Source organism: Canis lupus, chromosome 3 (genome assembly GCF_003254725.2).
Source record: "Canis lupus dingo isolate Sandy chromosome 3, ASM325472v2, whole genome shotgun sequence".
In the NCBI taxonomy this organism is placed as follows: Eukaryota; Metazoa; Chordata; class Mammalia; order Carnivora; family Canidae; genus Canis; species Canis lupus.
The window spans coordinates 39759666-39782846 of NC_064245.1; the positions used below are offsets into that span (position 1 = coordinate 39759666).

At 43.9% G+C, this 23181-nt stretch overlaps 1 protein-coding gene and 2 long non-coding RNA genes across 4 annotated transcripts; 1 reads left to right on the forward strand and 2 right to left on the reverse strand.

Moving 5' to 3' along the window:
- The first annotated feature begins 404 nt into the window (after positions 1-404).
- SELENOS (selenoprotein S) lies at positions 405-9865 on the forward strand. Of its 2 annotated transcripts, none has more exons than XM_025437674.3 (5): positions 405-560; positions 1499-1633; positions 3618-3724; positions 7108-7276; positions 9285-9865. In XM_025437674.3, the coding sequence occupies exons 1-5, from the start codon at positions 485-487 to the stop codon at positions 9362-9364; spliced, it is 567 nt and encodes a 188-aa protein (XP_025293459.1). In that variant the 5' UTR covers positions 405-484; the 3' UTR covers positions 9365-9865. The 2 variants fall into 2 exon arrangements, with proteins under 2 accessions (XP_025293459.1, XP_048964352.1); XM_049108395.1 differs by having other exon boundaries at positions 459-629.
- On the reverse strand, positions 8909-20989 carry LOC112653488 (uncharacterized). The gene is made up of 3 exons (XR_003132228.3): positions 20833-20989; positions 20135-20197; positions 8909-9835 (listed from the first exon to the last, which is right to left on the reverse strand). It is a non-coding gene; the product is annotated as an uncharacterized LOC112653488 (long non-coding RNA).
- LOC112653489 (uncharacterized) lies at positions 10250-16032 on the reverse strand. Its single transcript, XR_007409790.1, has 2 exons — positions 15343-16032; positions 10250-11939 (listed from the first exon to the last, which is right to left on the reverse strand). It is a non-coding gene; the product is annotated as an uncharacterized LOC112653489 (long non-coding RNA).
- Positions 20990-23181: the final 2192 nt, after the last annotated feature.

Here is a 23181-nt window from a genome sequence, read left to right on the forward strand (position 1 = left end):
GAGATGCAACCCGGGCAGGTGGAGGAGGCGGCTGCCAGGGGTTCACCTGCACCCCCTCGGGGGCGGAGCTTGGCTGCAGCCCTCGCCTGCAGGGAGTCCGCCTGCCCAACGGGCCCGGGGCGAGGATGTGGGCGCAGGAGCAGTTTCCAGGAGGCCCCCCGCGCCCCCGTGACCTCGGTGTGCAATCAGTACAAAAGCAAACCTGCCAGACGACGTCGGCCGGCAGATAAGTCAGGCGGCTTCACTCACGATGACGGGGCGCGGTAGGCCCGGCGCGCTCTGCCGCCGCCTCCCTCTGCTTTCCCGGCCACGCCCCCTTGGGCCACGCCCTCACTGTGATTGGCCGAGCCCCAGGGCCGGGTCGCGCCTCGATTGGCCAGGACTCCGGGACGCTGGTGCAGGGCGCACGCCACGTGTACGTGGGGGCGGGCCGGAAGGGGAAGACGCCCTCTGACGCGGCCGGGCGCCGCGGGTAGACGCAGCCATGGAGCGGGACGGCCAGCAGCTGTCCGCGCGGCCGGCTCTGGAGACCGAGGGGTTGCGCTACCTGCACGTCACGGGTGAGTCGCAGCTGCGGGCCGCTGGGCCGCGGGCTTGTACCGCCTGTCCCCCGGGCGCCGCCATGTTCGGTGGGTCGTCCTCCGCTGCGCGCCCGGGCGGGCCCGGGGAGGCCTGCGGACGCCTGGGGAGGCCTGGGGAGGCCTGGGCAGGCCTGGGCGGCAGCCGGGTGGCGCCGCACGCAGGTCCGGGAGGCGGACCTGGAACGCGCGCGGAGGCCCTCCCGGAACCGCACTTCTCTGCGCGGCCCGGCCCGGCCCGGCCTGGCCCTTCTTTGCGCGAATCCTTTATTTTATGCGAAGCAAGCCCTTCCCGGCTTGCGGTAACGGTGGCCACTCGGCGCTGGGCTTTCACCTCCCGGGCTCACGTCACCCACCGCACCCCACCGCACACCCGGCGCTGCATCGGCCCCCACGGCCACCCCTTTCTGTATGTCCCTGAGGTCTCAAAGGCCTTTGCCCTCCCGAGTCGATACGCTTCCCTCCACCCACCAAAACCCACTCTGCCGTGCCCTCCATCCTCCGCACTTGCCCCCAACTCCCCAGATGGTTGAGAAGGCCCTTCCTGGCGACCCTTGAATGGTGCTGCTCCTATTTTTTTTTAATTTTTTTTCTTTTTTTTAAATTTATGATAGTCATACAGAGAGAGAGAGAGAGAGGCAGAGACACAGGCAGAGGGAGAAGCAGGCTCCATGCACCGGGAGCCCGACGTGGGATTCGATCCCGGGTCTCCAGGATCGCGCCCTGGGCCAAAGGCAGGCGCCAAACCGCTGTGCCACCCAGGGATCCCCCTATTTTAATTGCCTACTTAAGAGGCCCTTTCCTCGGCTGCACTCTGGGTTTTGAGGGGAGGAGCTACGCCTCGTCTTAGTTGAATTTGATGAAAAAGTCTAGTAGTGGCATGATGTTCAGTTTCTTCACAACTGTGTTCTGCTTTTCAGTGGGCTCCCTGCTGGCCACCTATGGCTGGTACATCGTCTTCAGCTGCATCCTTCTCTACGTGGTGTTTCAGAAGCTTTCCACCCGGCTGAGGGCCTTGAGGCAGAGGCAGCTGGACCGGGCTGAAGCAGCCGTGGGTTAGTGCGTGATACCAGGAGGGTATACACCTGTACACCTCTTTCTTTTAGTATTTAAAAGTTAGCATATTAGGAAGAGTAAGAAGTCCATGATTCTAATTTGTACGAAAGGAAACCCCTTTTATGCTTCTGTAACTAATTTTGGGGAACGTGTAATCGCTTTTTTATTTCCTTAAATTTCGGTGATTTTAATGAGATGGAAAACCTGCTTCATGATGTGTAGAGCACTCACTGCATTTTTTTGTTAAATGTTTTTTTACTTATAGGATGGATTGAAATGAAAACTTCACAGCTTCTCCTACTTGTGGTTCTGCCTACTAAATTTCTAGAACCATTGCAAGTGACAAGAAACTCAGCCTTAGGACTTTATATCCACCACATTTTGATTTTCACAACTTCCTCATCAGCTCTGATTTCAAACTATACTTGGCTGTTTTGAAAACATATTCCCTCTGAAACTGTAGCCATTTCAGTAGATAGAAGCTAGTTTCTGAGAACATATCTAAAAGAAAGAAATGTCAAGTGTTTTGAGAGTGGCAGCACAATTAAATACAAATCCTTCTTTTGACCCACCAGAGTTACTGAGTTTGGGGAGAAAAGCAAATGTAGCACAAAAGTTGTCATTAGCGGAAAGGCTTAGGAATGTCCTTCAGACATACCTCTCTGCTCTTCCATTAAACTCTGTGTGTGGCCCTGCCATTCTCTCAGTCTTTTTTATTGTTAGCTGTACATATGACAGCAAATTACAAATTGCAGTTGTGCATCTTGCATAAGATGCAGGATTTCAAGAGGGCGGCAGTGGTGTTAGGAAACAGCTTTAGTCACCTGTTATAGCCATCTCTCCAAGTGAAGTGTTAGCAGTGTGAGACTGCTCTTACAATTGAAGAATAGGTTTATAAGATGATAGGCTGGGCAATTTATTTTATTTTATTTATTTATTTATTTATTTTTTTAGGCTGGGCATTTTAAAAGAGGCTTTTTTTCATGAAGAACTGCGAAAAGTAAATGTGTAGTCAAAAGTGTTATGTTGTGCTATTATACAACTTTGTTAGGAAAATTTGGTTAAAAAAAAAATCCGTGCTTGATTTTATTTTAAGAATGCCCTGATAGTTACAGATTTTACCAAAAATCACATTTCTGTGAAGTGGAACTATAATTTTGATTTGTTTCTGAAGATAAAATTCCAGTCTTTCTACCACTACACACATACACATGTGCTACTTTGGCCCATTTTATGTGGATTCAGTTAAGTACTCTCTTTCCACTACCTAGCAGGTTGCTTATGCTTTTGGATAGTGCTGATGTGAACATATAGTTCTACTTTGTTTTCTTCTTTAAAAATTAGCCATACCACTGTGTAGATGCCTCTTGCTGATTCTTAACATGGTGGTCTGAATAGATGAGCAGATAGAGAACTTGACAGTATATTTATATAACTCTGTTTTGTTTTATAAACCAGATAAAACGTAGATAAAGCTGGGAACATTATTTCCATTAAGGCTAACTGGAAGGATTTTTCTTTTCTGTAGAAACAAGGGTAAGATGCCTAAGGATCTTTACGTCTTTGTGGTAGGGATCGGAGCTAAATAAGTGTGGCTAATGATTAGAAAATTTTACCTTTCCTTGTTGTCTTCTCGAATTCTGGTCAGCCTGGAGACTGGATGTTAGAAATCCAGGTTGTGAAATGGAATCTCAGGTACCCCTTAGTCACGGGACTATGCCAGACTCTTGTGAATTGGAATTGCTGAGGGAGCCCAGAAATATGCATTTCTAGCAGGGATTTCTGGTGCCCTGGATCTTTGGGGCTAAGAACTAAGGCAGTAAGAGCAGTCTTCTGCCCTCATAAGCAGTAAAATTTATGCACAACGGGAGAATTGTCATATTGAAGTCCGTGTTTTTGTATTGCCTGACATCTGCACTTCTGTATCCTAATAATATGGACCCTTAAGAATCTTTTTTATTAAATTTTTTCCTGACCTTTTAGAACCTGATGTTGTTGTTAAACGACAGGAGGCTCTAGCAGCCGCTCGTTTGAAAATGCAAGAAGAATTAAACGCACAAGTTGAAAAGCATAAGGAAAAACTAAGACAGGTACGAGCTGGTTTTAGTTTGAATACATGGTCTTAAGAAATATTTTGCTGCTTAGTGGGCAAAAGAATGTGTGTGTGTGTGTGTGTGTGTGTGTGTGTGTGTGTGTGTACAAGCAGGTTTGCCTGCAAGTCTCCTTCACCCCACCCCCTGTTAGGGTGGGTACTGGGAACAGCTAATTATGGCAGAATTGATTCCTCTTAGCTTAGTACTGGTTGGCACACTTCTCTTGTGCAATATCTTACTGTTTGTGGGGAAAATACTCTTTTAAAAGGAAGTTCTTTTATTTACCTTTTTTGCTTTCCAATAGTTTCTTCACACTGTATTCTCACCCAAAACTGTGTGTCCAGGTGCCATGCCACGTTCAGCTCTAGCTCCATTGTCTGTTTTAAACCATGTATCTCACACGATCTAGCTTGGTGGATCTAGTCATTCTTCAGTGGATTGAAGGAGAGTCAGGGGGTGGAGGGCAATAGTGGGCTCAACCCAGGGGTGAGATGGGGAGCAGGAGACGGAGTTTTGAAAGATTTTTTAAAGGCAGGTGGTTTCATTGGGGAGCAGTAGAAGGGGAGAGGGAAGAAAGAACCAATGACAACTGTTGGAAGTGACTTGAGGGGTCAGGTGGGTTGTACTGCCCTTCTCAGGAGCAAGACCACCCACCAGATTTGACCTAGTCTGTGTAACTGAAACGACCAAGTTGTAGACTTTACTTTCTAAGAAGTTTCAGTCCAGATGTTTCTGGGCCCTTTTTCCTCTTAGAAGAAAGCCTCTGCTAGCTCGAGGGCATCAGAGAAATTGGTCTTCCTGTTGCTTTTGCTTGTGTCTGTGGTGTTTTCAGTGTTCTGTGCCTCTCTGCCACTGCTAGTGGCTCCTGTGGTTTCTGCACAGTCATCTAGTACATGGCTGGTTTCCCCAGCTTGGCTGGAGCCCAGGAGGACAAAACAACAGCACACCTACTCCATACGTTCCTCCCCCTTGGTCACCCTGTCTCAGCAACCTTCTTCAGTGTTCAATTGCATGTTTTCCACTTAAATGCAATCACTAACCAGAATGTACTCGCACATTGCTGTTGCTCAATTTTTTTAATCATACAAAGTAAAAAAAAAAAAAATTGCATTGTTTGTTATAAAAAATCTCTACCATGAAAATTAAGTCTCCTATCTCTTTGTTCTTCTACCTCCTGCTGCCCAGCATTCCATATTAGGATTTTTAGGTATTTTTCCAGCAATATTTGTTCATATATAAATACCCATAGAGGTTTTTCATTGAGGGACGCCTGGGTGACTCAGCGGTTGAGCATCTGCCTTCAGCTCAGGCCATGATCCTGGGGTCTGGGATCAAGTCCCAAATCAGGCTCCTTGCCTGGAGCCTACTTCTCTCTCTGTCTATGTCTCTGCCTCAGTCTCTCTCTCTCCTTGTGTCTCATAAATAGATAGATAAAATCTTTAAGAAAAAGGAATTTTTCATTGAAATGGCAGCATAGTATACATAGATGCCATTTTTTTTTAGATGCCATTTTTGATCCATTCTGTTTTAATGTTTACTGATCTCCAACCATTTAATTATTATTATTTTGTTCCAAGAGCCATAGAATAAGTTGAGTTCCTTTTACATGTCAGAATTGACAACTTCAGGGTCTGAGTTTGTGTCTATAAAATAGCTTGATCATTTATGCAGTTTGCTGAAGTAGCTGAAAAAAAAATCTTTGTAAAATTGCAGTGTGAGCCTCCTAAAATTGGGAAAGGGACAAAAATCCATGTTTGGTTTTAAGATTGTTTCAGCACATGTAATTCTGTTTCCTGTACTACAAGCATAGTAATAATAACAAATGGGTTGAGTCTGCCTGGCCCACAGCTGAATCGGCTCTCCTATTCACAGTTTCAGGATCTGTCAGCTGTGTTCCATCCTGGTGTTCTGTGTGTCAGCCAGGAGTATAGAATAGCCTGCAGGTCAAGAGATGATTTCCTCCTTGACTTCTTGTCCTTGCAGACAGTGGAAGCATGGGGTAACAGGTATTGGGGTTTAGGAGCAGTGGACCCTGAAAGCCTTGGAGAAATCTTGTGGATGTGCTTCCAGAGATTTCTCACATATCCTTCTGGTGTCACAGTTTAACTGGAACCAGAATGAACAGCAGTTTGAATCTGGATTCCATGGGGAATGAGAAATGTGTAGTGCACATTAGCTTGTGTGCACATAAGGCATGGTTCCTGATTGCTGGTGGGGATGTTGCTCTTCCAAGAGTGGCAGACAGAGGCAAAGGTCCAGTGCACTACATTTCCCTCCCGCCTTGGGAGCCTGCTCACTCTATGCTTGCAAGCGTTCTCAAGTGCTTGTTGTTCTGTACAATTCTCTGCTGAGATTAGTTTTCCTTTATGTTTCCAGTAGTACTGGACTTTCAAAGCACTTTGACATCACATCCGTTCTCATTCTGCAAAGCAGAAGGAATAAGTGACTTTCCTTAGGTAACTCAGCCAAGTGGCAACAGACCTGGCAGCCACACTCACCCATTCCAAGTCAGAGTTCTTCCATGTCACAAAAATGTCCTACTGTGGGCAACTTTTAGAAGAACTGAATTGGTATTTTCTTTCTTATGACACTTTTTGCTCTCTTTAAAGTTTATAAACACAGGGGCATCTGGGTGGCTCAGGCAATTAAGTGTCTGCCTTCAGCTCAGGTCATGATCTTGGGGTCCTGGGATCGAGCACCACATCAGGCTCCCAGCTCAATGGGGAGCCAGCTTCTCCATTTCCCCCTCTCTGCTGCTCATGGTCTCTCTTTCTCCCAAATAAATAAATAAAATCTTTTTTTTTCTTTTTTTTAAGATTTTATTTATTTATTCACAAGAGACACAGAGCGAGAGAGGCAGAGACACAGGCAGAGGGAGAAGCAGGCTCCATGCAGGGAGCCTGACGTGGGACTTGATCTTGGGTCTCCAGGATCAGGCCTTGGGCTGAAGGCAGTGCTAAACCCCTGAGCCACCAGGGCTGCCCAATAAGTAAAGTCTTTAAAAAAAAATTTCTGTGTGAGTCAAACTTATACCACTAGATGACAGCAACATAATTAACTAAAGAAAATTCGGGTGAAGGTTTGGTTTCAAAGACTTTTAAATGAAAAAATTGGGCAGCCCAGGTGGCTCAGCAGTTTAGCACCGCTGTCAGCCCAGGGCCTGATCCTGGAGACCTGGGATCGAGTCCCACATCGGGCTCCCTGCATAGAGCCTGCTTCTTCCTCTGCCTGTGTCTCTGCCTCTCTCTCTCTCTCTCTCTCTTTGTATCTCTCGTGAATAAATAAAATCTTTAAAAAAAAATAAATGAAAAAATTGCCAAAATTAGCATTTTCTTTGAGAAAGATGGCACCTTATGAATTAATGTGCAATTCTTTCTTAGCTTGAGGAACAAAAAAGGAGACAGAAGATTGAAATGTGGGATAGCATGCAAGAAGGGAAAAGTTACAAAGGAAATGCAAGAAAGCATCCGGAAGAAGACAGTCCTGGGCCTTCTACTTCATCAGTCCTGCCGAAACGGAAACCTGATCGAAAGCCTCTGCGGGGAGGTGGTGAGTACCAGATATTAACGTATTCTGTGCAATTACAGGGTAGGTTTACCTTTTAAAAACAAGATTCTGTTTCTTCCTTTTTTTTTTTTTTTTTTTAATTATCTATAAATTGAAGCTAATTCCTAGCTTGGGATTATGGGATAAATAAAAGAAACCCTTAATGGCTCGAGGTTGCCAACCTGGTGAGCCCAATGTCCCTGGTGAGCCCAATGTCCCTGTTGCCCAGCATCCCAGGGTGAGGGTATGGGAGCAGATCCTGCTTCCAGAAGGCCTGTAACCTCCTAGGCCTCCATGTCCAATCAGTAAAGTAAACATTGCCTAAGAAATAGGAAGGGGTGGTCAGTCAAGGCCCTCATGAGTAACTGGCATGGTGGCTCTCGTATTTAAGCCTCTCACCCTGCTCCCACACAGGAAGGGGAGAATTAAGTAGGGCAAAGGATAGTTTGCACATTTTGCGAATGAGTGTCACGAGGCTAGAACACCATGGTTTCTGTCTTCCCAGCCAGGGCCACCTTATTTCTTGCAAATAACTCTCTCAAGGAGACACGAACAGGTGTTCATCCAGAGCTTTTTTCTGTGTGCAACCCCTGACCCCTGCACTCTAGGTGACACGGTCGCTGTCTGTTTCCATCCCATTCTTGAGGTCTTTCACATCCTTTTGGGAAGACATGACTTACAAATGAAAATAAGTAATGTTTGTGATCTGCTAGCAGTTCCACATTAATCCTGAGGGAGGAGGGGGCAAAGATACCAGAACACTGTGGAGGAATCTGGGCTGAATACTTTTTTTCTCCTTTGGGGGAGAAGGTTTCTTCTGCACAGAGGTGTTGCAAGAGGCAGAGGCATGGAAGGCTGGCTGGCGTCTTGGGAGGACAACAGGGAGACTGGAAAGAGGGCTCCAAGGCAGCATGGACAGAAGCTGGGTTGTCCATAAAGGCTGAGCCCCATCCTTTTTGCATCAGAAACCCAAAGCTGGCTTGCTAGAGGAGTGATCTATCCGAAAAGAAAATGCTATTTTAAAACTTTATCAGGGCACCTAGGTGGCGCAGTTTGTTAAGCGTCCACCTCTTGGTTTCAGCTCAGGTCGTGATCTCAGAGTCATAAGATCAAGCCCTGAATTTGGTTCCATAGTCAGCGGGAAGTCTACTTGAGATTCTTTCACCCTCTCTCTCTGCCGTGTGCCCTACCCCCTCCATGCACATGCATGCCTGTGCACTCTGTTCTCTGTCTCTTTCTCTCTAATCTTTTTTAAAAAAATTTTTCTGAAAGGATATTTTGTAGAACAAACAGTGGTGATATTTAGGAGAAGAGTGGACATTGTAGAAAACGTAACATCTGATGTGCTCATGTGCATGGTCTCTTTCAGTGTTCCCAATGATCCTGAGCTAGATGCTCTCTGAGTAGCTTGGTTTTACAAATAAGGGAACCAAAGCACAGGGAGTTATTGCCCAAAGATCCCATAGTAAGTAAGGAGCAAAACCACCTCAGTTAAGGTCTCACTGGCCTAAAGCCTGAGCACTCAACCTGGTCACCAAATGTCTGTTAACTTTGGGAGCTGAGTGGGTGGGATTAGGAGTGAGGGTGAGGGCATGAATGTTACCCAGGTCTGATCAGTAGTAGGGGCAAATTCCATTCTGTTTTGATATTTTTTAAATTTATTTTCTGTAGCTTGCACTGTCCTTATTTGAATGTATACATTTTATTAAGCACTGTTGTAGAAGCCTTCATGTACTTAAATCCAGCCATCTTGAGAGGTTTGTTGGGGCAAATTTCTTGTGTGTTTTGGGGGAATTTTTACATTTTTGAGCAGTTAAGACCAAAATGCTGGATGACTTCTTTTATTCCCCCAGAAAGTTCATTCAAAGTGTAATCACAGAATATTTTTTTCACATGGTAGCTAAAAGTTTTATGAAAATGTCTGTGAGAATAGAGCTTTGCATGTCAGGCTCGCAATTTTATATTTGATGCAGAATGTGCCCAGTGTTTTGCTTCCTTTCCCTCATCCCAGGTTACAACCCACTGTCTGGTGAAGGAGGTGGAGCCTGCTCCTGGAGACCTGGACGCAGAGGCCCGTCATCTGGTGGATGAGGCTAAGAATCTTGTTAGTGTCACTTTGGACATTAGCAAGATGAATCCGTAACCCTCAATTCAACTGCCTTACGCGCATGCTTTTCACAGTGACTAGCCAAGGGGAGTGGGGTTTATTTCTGTTCTTAACCACACATGCATCTTTATTGGTTGAAGTCAGCATAGGATAATAGCACCACTAGCAGTAGTGACAGTTGGTCACACTTCACTAAAGCCAGTGACTGCATTCATTGATTCATGGGTAATTTCTAGGTGGTAGATAAAGCCCTCCAGGTGATTAACAATCTTGATAAAATTAATGGTTCTTCAAGTTAGAAGTTGTTGCTGGTAGGACAGTCTCTGTGACAGGTTGCGTTGAATGATGTCTTCCTTGTAAACGGTGAGCCCACCAGCGAGGATTACTGATGCAGACAGTTGATGGGGTTGTTTCTGTATATTTATTTTTATGTACAGAACTTTGTAAAAAAGAAACTGTAAATATTAAAAAAATACAAAAAAACATTTTTAGCACCTTTATTAAATTCAAGGACGTTTCATTATGAACTTGAATATGTCTACCAAACCTGAAATAGCTTTCTATCATGCCACAACCTCCTCTTATTACTTACTTTTCCTGCTCACTGTTTCTCACCTGTGGTGAGCAGGGGGAGTGACGGTCAGCTACAGTGATTCCCAGAGTGGGCAGGCCCCTTGAAGTCTGTCCACAGAATCGGGTGCTGAGAGCTAGTTGCTAAATTCTAGGATAAACCTCTAGACAAGGGCCCTATGGGTCATTCCCCTTGCACCAGGACTCATTTGTTAACATTCTTGTCAATAGTCCACTGTAAAGGACCAAACAGTAAAAATTTCAGGCTGTGCAGGATGCATAGTGTTGGGTTTGTGCCTTTTTTTTTTTTTTTTTTTAAAGATTTTATTTATTTATTCATGAGATACACAGAGAGAGGGAGAGAGAGGCAGAGACACAGGCAGAGGGAGAAGCAGGCTCCATGCAGGGAGCCCGATGTGGGACTCGATCCCGGGACTCCAGGATCATGCCCTGGGCTGAAGGCAGGTGCTTAAACCGCTGAGCCACCCAGGGATCCCCCCCCTTTTTTTTTTAAAAGGAATGTTGAAAACCAAAAAATTCTCAGCTCATGGGCTGGATTTGGCTTATGTGCTGTAGTTTACTGATCCTGCTGTCAAGTCAAGATCATAAGAAGGAAACAAAATAGTGCAGGTTAATTAGCCAGAAAAATATTCTAGAGTGGTCTCATGTATACATTGGTTGACATTTATTGAGTATCTGATATGTGTGAAGTATTCTGGGGTTGTCTTCCTTGCTATATATAAAGGAAAAAATATAATCTGCTCCTGTGGAACTTACAGTCTCTTGGGGAGCATTGGGGAGAGCAATAACCAGGACACTTGAAGAACAGTGTACTTACAAACAAACAGGTTGGAATAGTCCAGACTAAGAACTGAATCTTAGAGACATTCGAGTTTAATTTTGGGTGGGGGAACACTGGAGGTTCCAGACAGAAGAGAGGGTCAGTGAAAACAAGGGTGGGGCTTGTGAGGTTTTGGAGATCAAAATTTCCAATTGTTAACTAGATTGGCTTTTTACCAGCATAGAAGGTTTATAACATGGGAAGTTTCAGACTTGGATTAAAGTATTTCATCCAGATTTGTTGTTTGCATGGAGAGAGAGATTCCCTTGTGGTCTCTAAGGGAACTTTAATAATTCTTTCCTTCATGTGTTTTCTTTCTTTCTTTTTTTTTTCTTCATGTGTTTTCTGTAGCTGAAAACTTGTGTTTAGTTCTTCTCTGTGATTCATTTTAGAAGTAGAAGGACATGTTTTAATCTACTCTGAAATGTGACTCATTTTCCTCACGCCTCTTTTTTCCATAATTCATGACTAGAAATTAGTCACGAGCACACAGGAAGGAATAATGCTTGAATTCTGAGCCTTGATCACCATGGTCAACCTCACCCTTGTTTCTTTTCTTTTTTTTTAAGATTTTATTTATTCATGAGAGACAGAGAGAGAGGCAGAGACACAGGCAGAGGGAGAAGCAGGCTCCATGCAGGGAGCCTGATGCGGCACTTGATCCCGAGACCCCAGGATCACACCCTGGGCCAAAGGCAGGCGCTAAACTGCTGAGCCACCCAGGGATACCCCTCAACCTCACCCTTGTGTTCCTAACAGCCAAGGGCTATGGATAACCAGGGTGGGGAGCTTGATCTGGCTACTGAAACAGTTGTGTGGAATAGTGAATAATGGGGTGAAAACTGTGTGGTACAAGCCTAGGGCGGGAAGCATTCCAGAAGGGTAGACAGAGGTAGCCCAGGAAGGTGAGTTTTGCTCTCCTCTTGAATGGATAAAGAAGTGGGGCCAGAACTTGAGGCCTGTGGGGAAGAAGGGAGTTGGCCAGGGCTAGGAGAGCCATGTCGAACCGGACAGGACACTGCCTCATCCCTCCGTGGAAGGGCTGCAGCTGGGATGGCAGCTTGGAACTGGTGTGTAGATACTTGGGAGCTATAAGTTTTCAGTGACGAATGTGTGATCCAGTCCTTCCGGAGCAATGTCAGTAGGTTCTTGGGCAAAAATACACATGAATCATTAGTTGAAACTGGTAGGTGGAGTTCTAGCTTTGGCCAGTACACCTGCCTCTGTACATGAGGAGAAAGACAGTCATTTGGATCCCATATGTTTTTTTCCCCAGACTCCATTTTCGCCTCCCCATCCTCTCCCTTCCCCCCTGCCATCTCTTCTAGCTCTTCATCAATATTCACACATGCTTTGCATTCCAACAAGAACATGACCATGTCAAATAAACCAAGCCCAGGCTCCCTCTCGTGCCTTTCCCTATAGCTCAAGCCTTGAGTTGGCTTGGCCTGCTCTCTGCCTCTCTCCCTACCCTCTGCTTCACGCTGGCCAGGCTCTCACTGGGTCATCAGATTGCAAACTGGTGGACTGCTTGGTCACATCTTACCCTCCCTCCCCACGCAATCCTCCCTTTCTTGTCTGCCCTAACACCACACTGTGTTTTACTTCCACGAATGCCTATACCACTCCCTTTGTGAACTTCCTCCCTGAACAAATTTTCTCTCTCCTGTTCCTCTTCCTCACCAAAGTCGTCTTCAGGGTCACCTGTGGTATCAAGTCTGATGGATCTTTCTCAGTACTCGCCTTAAGCGAGGATCATTTGAAAATTGAAAAACACTTGAAAAACCCTGGTCTCGTGATTTCTAGGACTCTACATGTGACTGGTTTTCTCCTACCTTTCTGGCCATTCCTCAGTGCTTTTTTTTTCTTATCTCCCTGACCACTAAATGCTATAGTTAGTCAGAAGTTAGAAAAGGCAAGAAGGTGACCAATGTTCGTGGCATTGTGGATACCACAGATGGACACTCACTGGTTGGCTGGCTCTCAGCTGGGCAGCAGGTGACAGGCCATGCATTTTTCAATCTCTGGCAGCCCAACTAGGCTTGTTCACGTGATGGTTTGGTTCTAAGAATAGTGGGCTAAACCTTTCCAAGTCTGTTTGCTTCACATTTGCCATCATCCCATCAGCCAAAGCAATCCCTAAATCCAGCCCAATGCAAAGGGTGGAAGAAGACTGCTTCTCAATGGAAGAAGCAAAAACCATACACGAGATGCAGAGAAGGGAAAGAAATTTGCTATTTGCAGTGGACATACTGTAAATCCTCTTCAGTCTTGTCCATCTTTCAGCCTATGAAATCCCCAGTCTGGATCAAGGCTGCCCCCACTTGATCCTTAAGGTCCATCCCCAAGTTTATAATCAAGAGAATTGCCTGGCAAAGGGGAAGAATCCTGCTCTGATAAATATATACCATGCCGCAATCCTAAAAGCCTAGAACATGCCCTGGTAATTGGCAGGGCCCAGCAGGAGACATGCCTCACTCAACTGGTTGATGGGTAGTCAGTAAAGGAGCTAACTGCAAAGGTGTAGATGGGGTTTAAGGAATCCAATAAGGGGAAGGTATAGAAGAGGGGGCAGCTGGCAATACTGAGGAGCCACTGACGCCGCCACCCCTCCGCCCTCTCCCCACCCCATGAGCCTGAAGATCCACAAAAAGAACAACTACCAGAACCTGTAGAGGGCCTGTATGGAGAAAGCCGCCTGACAGAGACGGGCCTGGAGTAGAGAGAGCCAATGCTCACTTAACAGTGAGAAGGAACCAGAATAAAGACTCTTATCCCACTTTCCCACCCACCATTTCCCTGCCAGTACCTCCCACTGGCTGAGCTCAGCTGAAATCTGGGGCCCCTGAGGACAATATAATATCAGCCAAACTAGTCAACTGATGCTCTGGTGGGTTGAAATATGTCCTGCAAAAGATAATGTTGGAAGTCCTTACCCCCAAGACCTGTGAATGTGACTTCATTTAAATAGAGTCTTTGCAGATATGATCAAGTTAAAATGAGGTCATTCGTGGTCCTGCTGAATTAGGGTAGGATCTAACGCAGTGTAATTAGCATATCAGTCTGCTAGGGCTGCCATCACACAGCACCACAGACTGGGTGGCTTGCCAGAAATTTTTTCTCTCATAATTCTGGAGGCTTGCTTTCCTCCCATCTCAGAGATGGCTGCCCTCTTGCCTCCTCACATGGTCTTTTCTTTGTGGACATGCATCCTTTATCTGTGTGTCTCAATCTCCTTTCTTAAAGACACCAGTGTGGTTGGATCAAGGCCCACCCTAAGGCCTCATTTTAGTGTAATTATGGCTTGAAAGACCCTTTCTCCAAATGTGGTCACATTCTGAGGTAGTGGAGGTTGGGGCTTCAACATGTGACTTCTTTTTTTTTTTTAATTTTTTTTTAAATTTATTTATGATAGTCATACAGAGAGAGAGAGAGAGAGAGAGACATAGGCAGAGGGAGAAGCAGGCTCCGTGCATCGGGAGCCTGACGTGGGATTCGATCCTGGGTCTCCAGGATCGCGCCCTGGGCCAAAGGCAGGCGCCAAACCGCTGTGCCACCCAGGGATCCCCAACATGTGACTTCTGGGAACACAATTCAGCTCCTACTAATTGGTGTCCTTACAAGGAGACACGTGGACAGAAGACAACCATGTGAAAATAGGCACAGATTGGGGTGAAACAGCCCCAAGCCAAGGAACACCTGGGGCTCCCAGGACTAAAAAAGACAAGGAAGGACCCTCCCTTAGGGCCATTGGAGAGAACATGGCCTTGCAGACACTTCAGTTTTGGACTCTTCCCTTTAGAACTGTAATATGGACTGCAGGGAGCCATAAATGGCAGTCCATTCAGGCCAGCATCTGAGGGTGCTGACTCTAGGCTACTTGGACCACAGGCTTCAAATGAGAAATCTAGCAGATTTGAGTACCATTCCCCAGGGCTCCAGCCAGCACATAAATTCCTGGATTTCATTTTGAGAAGTTTGGCTCCAGAAAGCCTTTGATAATTCATTGTTCTTCTGACACCCTTGGAGTCCATTACTATTATGCTTCCCAGACTCCTGCCAGCACAGATGGATGAGGTCCTGCCACACATATCAGTGTGGAGCTCTGCCTTCCCATGGCAGGCCTGGTAACTTTTCCATCTGGGACGTGGTGGGATCAAACTCTTATTGTGGCCCGGAGGCCCTGAGGAGAGGGAGAGGGTGAGTCCTGAGGTTGTAATCGGGATCCATAGGAAAGGCAGCTGCCTCAGGTGTGTTCATGGAAGGACGCTCCTGCAGGGAAAGCTGGCAGGGGCTGAGGCAAAGGGGTTTAGAGGTCAAAGTTTTCAGCCTCCTCTGCATCAACCCATAGCTCAGGGTCCCCCTCTTTCCTATCAGTGTCCTTAGCGTGAAAGACCAGACAAGGCTGAGTGTTTAACTGGCATTGCAACTCTGCAACCTTTGCAGTCAGGTCCTGGGGGCAGCCATTTCTCCTGCAACTATAGACAGCGAGGAATTCCATCTGGGCTTTTGATTTCCCACTTGGGTTCTGCATTGACCATAAATAATTACCTTCAGTTTGTCCTTTTCCCTGTTCTCCCTTTATACTCAGGGACCATCAGAAGTGGCCAGGTGACCTCACTGCCTTTCCTGTCCCTTTTGTTGCCACAAGGTGTGTTTCTCAGCCCTTAGATCTCCCATTGTTTTGCATTCCTCTCCTATGACATCATCAGTGACATGTTGAATGCCTGAGATGCCACTGCATGCCATGGTTTACCAGTGTCCCATTACTCACTTCTTAAATATGGGAACAATGCAGTCCCCAATCTTATTTTGAGGGTCTGTTTCCTAGACCCCTCCCAGGACATTCATTGTATTTAGCAGATGGGGTCTTGCTGGAAACAGATGGCCTGCATGAACTGGGTAATCAAGAAGAGGCTAATAAGGAGACTGCATACAAAAGGATAGGCAGGGTCTAGGGAGATATCTAGTTTTGAAGGGAGGGAGAAGGGACGGAAGGGTCACTTGTATTTTTATTGGGTTTATATTCAGCTATTAAAAGTAATTTTGTGAGAATCAACATCTTTATACTATGAAATCTTTATGTCTAAGGGCAAGATTAATATATACAGCCACATAAGAATAAAACATTTCTGTGGCTAAAACAACCACAACGTTAAAGGACAAATTAGCAAAGGATTTGCAAACCACAAACCAATAAAAAGAAGACCAACAAATCAATAGGAAGATGTACTAAAAACGAAAATGATAAGCTTCATAGAAAATTAAAATTGTTTCTAAACATATGAAAAAGATGTTCAGCCTCATCCATTTATTTTTTAAAAATATTTTATTTATTCATGAGAGACACACAGAGAGAGAAAGGCAGAGACACAGGCAGAGGGAGAAGCAGGCTCCCTGCAGGGAGCCTGATGCAGGACTCAATCTCAGGACCCCGGGATCACGCCCTGGGCTGAAAGCGGCACTAAACCGCTGAGCCACCCGGGCTGCCCATCATCCATTTGAAGGAATACAAGGCAATATCTGTGTTTTCCTTTTTTTTCTTCCTATCAAACTAGCAAATGGAAAGACAATAACTTAAGCTTAACATATTGGCAAGGGTATGGGGAACCAGACACCCTTAAATCTCATACATTGTTGATGGGAGTGCAGAGTACAACTTCTACAGAAAACAATCTGGATATATCAGAATTTTAAATGGACACACTTTTTTTTTTAGATTTATTTATTAATTTGAGAAAGACAGCACAAGTTGGGAAAGGGGCAGAGTGAGAGAATCTCAAGCTGACTCCCTGCTGAGCATGGAGTCCCACACAAGGTTCCATCTCATGACCCATGACGTAATGACCTGAGCCAAAATCAGATGCTTAACTAACAGCCACCCAGGCACTCCTGGACACGCTCTTTAAATCAGCATTTCCTCTTCTAGAAATGTATCCTAAAATACATTCACACGAAAGGTGTATAAGTAATATTCTTGGGCACGTAGTACAAAAGGGTGGCATATCATATGAGTACACAAATCATGGAATATCCATACACTACAATACCAAGTACCTATAACTGTAAGTGAATCTGTAAGTATGGCTACAGAATGATTTATATTAAGTGAAAAAAGCGAGCTGCAGAACCACATGTATAAGATGCCGACACTGAGTTTAAAAAACAGAATCATGTATGCACACATGTATATACACACATGTGCTTTGATATGCATAATATAATCCCTGGAGCAATACAAAAGAAACCAGCAGTGGTAGCTGCTAAGGAGTGAAACTGAAAGGTTGAAGATCAGGATAAGAGAAAAACTATATTTCCACCCCCTTCTACCTTTCAAATGTTATCCCATGTGCATATATTACCTATTCAAATAAGATACAAATTTTTGGTTCTTAAACATTTTATTGAAATATAAAATCATATACACAAAATCCACACATCGTGGATACAGCACAATAAATTTTTAGAAGCTGATCATATCCAAGTAACCAAGAACCCAAAACTATTTTATTTTTTTTATTTATTTATTTTTTAATTACTATTTTCTTTTTTTTTTAATTTTTTTTAATTTTTATTTATTTATGATAGTCACAGAGAGAGAGAGAGAGAGAGGCAGAGACACAGGCAGAGGGAGAAGCAGGCTCCATGCACCGGGAGCCCGATGTGGGATTCGATCCCGGGTCTCCAGGATCGCGCCCTGGCCCAAAGGCAGGCGCCAAACCGCTGCGCCACCCAGGGATCCCCCAAAACTATTTTAAATGTAGATTGAACTCAGGGCCCCTGGGTGGCTCAGTCAGTTAAGCGTCTGCCTTTAGCTCAGGTCATGATCCCAGAGTCCTGAGATGAAGACTGCATTAGACTCCCTGCTTAATGGGGTGTCTGCTTCTCCCCCTCCTTCTGCCTGTCCCTCCCCACCCCCCCCCGCTGCTTTTTTTCCCCTCTCTCTGTATAAAATAAATAAAATCTTTAAAAAATATAGATGAACCCATACACAAACTTCAAGAGCTTGACTAATTCAAATAAACATTTCATTTATTTGAAAAAGATACTTCAACCACTTACTTCTAGAGCTTCATTTTTATTAGTAAAAAGCAAAATTACATTTGGAAAATGCCAAAATAATAGTATTTGAGTTTTTTGCCTTTGTCCCAAAGCAATTTCACATCCGTCATCTACTCTAACCCTGTAAAATAGATTATTCCTATCATTTGATCCATGAAGAAACAGACTCAGAAAAGTAAAGTGACTTGCTAATAAGTGGCAAAACAACTTGAATTTTTTTAAAAAGAAATTACATCATACAGGGGCACCTGGGTGGCTCAGTCAGTTAAGCATCTGCCTTCAGCTCAGGTCATGATCCCAGGGTCCTGGAATGAAGCCCCGCATTAGGCTCCCTGCTCGGCAGGAAGCCTGCCTCTCCCTCTCCTTCTGCCTGATGCTCCCCCTGCTTGTGTTCTCTTTCTCTGTAAAATAAATAAAATCTTTTTAAAAGATTACATTGTATATGCCTCACAATTGGCATTGACTACTCTGACCCTCAAGTGGAGAAAAGATGCTTTCAGTAGCATCCTCTACTGTGATTCAGGCCAGGCTTCCTTCTAAAAGAAACTAAAAAACTATTCAAGATAGGTTTCACATTTTTTTTTTTTAAAGATTTTATTTAGTTATTCATAGAGACACAGCTAGAGAGAGAGGCAGAGACACAGGCAGAGGGAGAAGCAGGCACCATGCAGGGAGCCCGACGTGGGACTCGATCCCGGGTCTCCAGGATCACACCCTGGGCTGCAGGCGGCGCTAAACCGCTGCACCACCAGGGCTGCCCAGGTTTCACATTTTTTTAAATCATGCAATCATTAGGTCAAGATCTTGGCATAGGGTACAGTAACACTGTAAGGTGTACAAAGAACACTGGTACCCATTTTTTTTGTCCTGGGACATTTGTGAGTGTACTAGAGATATCTGAGAGACTGAGCTGCATTCATTTCTGGCCTCTCAAGACTAGAAAACCTTGTCTGAATTAGGGGCCTGCCAAGGGTGAGAACCTTGGTAAATCCCTCAACCCTGACTTTAAAGGCCTGAGCGGAGTTTGCAGCCTGGCTTCCCATCATTTTGGTGGCTCAGAGAAATCTCAGCCTGGTACCGGAATGAACGTGGACTGTAACTGTTCCCAGATGCCTGACGGAAGCAATCACAGTCTTCTCTGAAGGAGGGCAAGCCTATCCTTGACTTCAAATTATTTCCACACATAACTTTCCAGCTCACAATCAAAGATAATTAGACATATGAGGGAACAAGACCACATAAGGGAGAACTGGAAAGACAACAGGCAATGGACTCTCAGGGATCCAAGACATTAAACTCCCAGTACCACAAAATATGCTGTAAACAGAGATGTTTATCGTGTACAAGGAGATAAAAAAGCAAGATTGAAATGTTTGTCAAAGAAGTGAAAAACATCAAAAAATGACATAGGACTTTAAAAAAAAATAAATTTTAGGGTTGAAAACAAGTTGGTAACTGAAAATACTGGTTCATGGACATGTTTAATAGCTGATTAGTCAAAACTAAAGAAAGAATCAGTTGTGAGATAGGTCAAAATAAACATTCTGGAATGAAGCAAAGAAATAAAACTGCTGAATAATACAGAAGACAAGGTAAAGATTGTAGTTGATACATCATAGATATAGAGAGAAGTTCTAACGTATTTGGAATTGTAGTCACAGTAGAAGAGGAGAGAGAAAATCAGAAGTGTTATTTGAAGGAATAATGGTAGACATATTTCCCAGACCTGATAAAAGACATCAATCCACAGACTCGAAAACCTGACAGATCCCAATCAGATTCAATACAAAGAAGACACTTAAGCATAATACAGTAAAACTATTGAAAACTGGAACACCTGGGTGGCTCAGTGGTTGAGCATCTGTCTTTGGCTCAGGGTGTGATCCCGGGTCCAGGGATCGAGTCCCACGTCGGGCTCCCTGCATGGAGCCTGTTTCTCCCTCTGCCTGTGTCTCTGCCTCTCTCTCTCTCTGTCTCTCATGAATAAACAAATAAAATCCTAAAAAAAAAAAAAAGACTACTGAAAACCAAAGACAAAGAAAAAACTTAAAAATCAGCCATAGGGAAACAACATCTTTATAGGAGCTTATTCTTGATGATTAGTCAGATCGATAGCTGGCTTCTATCATAATAACTGCTGGAAACCAGCAGACACTGGAATGAGATCTACAGTGACTTGAAAGAAAACAACTGCCACCCTAGAATTCTCTACCCAAGAAAACTATTTTTCAATGATTAAGGCAAAATAAAGACATTTTTAGACAAAAACTGAGGAACTTACAATCAGCAGACCTGCACCAAGGGAGATTCTAAGAGGTGTTCTTCAATATAGAGGAAAATGATCCTGGTTGGAAGTTGGAGAAGCAGGATGGAATGAAGAACAACAAAAGAGGTAAAAATGTGAGCAAATTTACGACTGTTAAAATAACATATCACAACATAACATGTAATATAAAAGAATATCATACTACCCCATTGCTTGTCTCTACCATAATTTAACCATTCCCCTATTATTGGCTATCTAGACTTTTTCATCTTCTTGCAGTTATAATCAGGCCATGATATATTTTTGCAGTAAATCTAGCCAAGTTTTTGCCAGCCATGGCTTGTGGATAATTGGATTACATATTCTGATAATGCCTGCAGTGCAGTATAATATGTTAACATTAAGGGCTGATTCATACTCTAGAAACTAAACAAGTATGCAGAAGGATTGGCATTCTCCACCTTGTTGAGAAGTCTACTCACTATTCCTTTGGTTGGTGAACTGGTTATTAATTGTTAGATTTAGTCCTACTCTCCTGTGGGTAGTGGTTGTGATGCATAGATTGGGACTTGGCAAACCACATTTCTGCTTGGCCAGCAGCTCCTTGTTAGCCACTACCAATGGTGGAGGTGCTAGAGGGAGGCTGCAAGGCTGAAAAGGGTGGTGAAGGGGCTTTTCTCTCCTGTCTGCCTCTTTTTTCCTATGAGCATTACCCCAGCTATGCTTCTTCACTCCAGCAGAGGCAGTTCCTTATAGCAGTAGCTCATGGGGTTCAGTTTTCCCTAACACAGGAGAGACTACCACTTACTACTGTCCAGGGTCCCCTCCTCAGATGTCTGAGTGGGGCCCTTCCTCTAAGATTCTAAGTTGTAAGAATCCTAACCTCTTACCATTGTTCGCTCAGTCCTAGGAATAGTAGCTGCTTCCATAGCTACTCCTTCCATGGTATCTTAGCGTTTCCCTTACTCTTTGGTGAACAAGTTAACAGCTTTGTACCTAGTAAACAATTCTTTATATGAAGCTCTCTCTTTTTGGATTTCCACTTCCAGCCACAATGGGGATAGCAGTGTCTGCATTTACCCACCCACTTGAAACAACCAAATCAAATAGATAACGGTTCAACATGCTAGTCATCAGATAATGAAAGGCAGTGATCCTAGATAAATGGGAACATGCAAGATGGTCATATGGTTCCTCTAGTTACTGATTTCAGAGTTCCAAGGTACAATATAGAAGAGTGAGCCCAGGAGGTGCCTGGCTGGCTCAGTAGGTAGAGCATGCAACTTTTGATCTCAGGGTTGCAAATTTGAGCCCCATGCTGTGTGTAGAGTTTACTTAAAAAATAAAATCTTTAAGAGAAAACAAGAAGAATGAGCCCAAGTGGGACCTGGCTGACTCCCAGAGTTGAAGAGGCTGAATGAAAGTTGGGGGAGACTCAAGTGACTGGAGTTTGCAAGACAGAGTACCCCTAGAAAAGAGAACTATAGACAGAATTCTGGAAATCTGCGGAGGGTCCCCCTCAAATATTAACAGAAGGCCAGGAAAAGTGCCTGTTCTTACCAATCAGAGTGGAAAATGTAGGATATATAGGATGTAGGAAAAATAGGATATTGGGTAAATGTAGTAATTAATAGGATATTGGGTAAAGTACTCAGGAAAGTCTTGTCTCGTAGCAGAAAATAATTAGTCTGGACTAAGCACTCTTCTCAACCTGTCTAACGACCATAAAAGCCAGACCCAAAAGGATCAAACTACTTCCAAGGCACTTAATTGCTTCCCAGGCTAAAACTCAAGATTTATGGGAATACAAAAATATCAGGACCCAATGAGGCAAATTTCATAATCTCTGGCATCAAAGATTTCCAGGCATGCAAAGATGCAGGGAAACATGACCCATACTGAGGAAAAAACAGGTGAAACTGACTCATAATTGACAGAGATGTTAGGATTAACAGGAAGATCATTAAAACATTTACTAGAACTATATTTTATATACTCAAAAAGTTAAGTAGAGACATGGAAGATTATATATGTGTGTGTGCGTGTGTGTGTGTGTATATATATATATATATGAGTCATATATGTATGACTCATACAGAATTTCTAGAGATGAAAACTACAATGTCTGAGAAAAAGCATACACTGGGTGGGGTTAACACTTGGTGGGATTAGACATTGCAGAAGATAAGATAGTGGACTTGAAGGCAGGGCCATAAAAATAATCCAAAATAAGATCCAGAGAGAAAAAAATTCTACACACACTCTCCCAGAAAATTGAAGAGGAGGGAATATTTCTAAACTCATTTTATGAGGATAGTATTACCCTTATATGAAAATCACAAAAAAACAAAAGAAAAACTACAGACCAATATCTCAAGACACCCCGCATGGACATAGATATAGAAATTCTAAACAAAATTTTATGAAGTTGAGTTTTATAAATTCTATAATTTAAAAAAGTAGAGTGTTCATGATATCATAATCAAGTGGGGTTGGTTTAATATTTGAAAATCAGTATAATTCACTATATTAAAAAACTAAGAAAGAAAAATCATATGATCATCTCAATAGGCACTGAAAAAGCACTTAACAAAATTTAATATCAATTCCTTTTTTTAAAAAAAGATTTTATTCATTTATTTGAGAGAGAATGAGCACAAGCAGTGGGTAGGGGCAGAAGAAGAGGGGGAAGCAGATTCCCAGCTGAGCAAGGAGCTCCATGCTGGGCTTGATCCCAGGACCCTGGGATCATGACCTGAGCCAAAGGTAGACACCCAATCGACTAAGCCTCCCAGACACCCCTTAACATCAATTCCTAATAAAATTCAGCAAACTAGGAATAGAAGGAAACTTCCTGAACTTGATAAAGTATATCTACCAAAAACCTACAGCTAACAGGACACTTAAAGGTAAAACACTGATCGCTTTTCTCCCAAGATCAGACACTTCTAGTCAACATTGGAGGTTGTAACAAGTGTAACAAAATAAATATAGGAAATCAGTACTATGGAGATTGGAAAGGAAGAAGTAAACTATCATTATGTGCAGATGACATGATCATC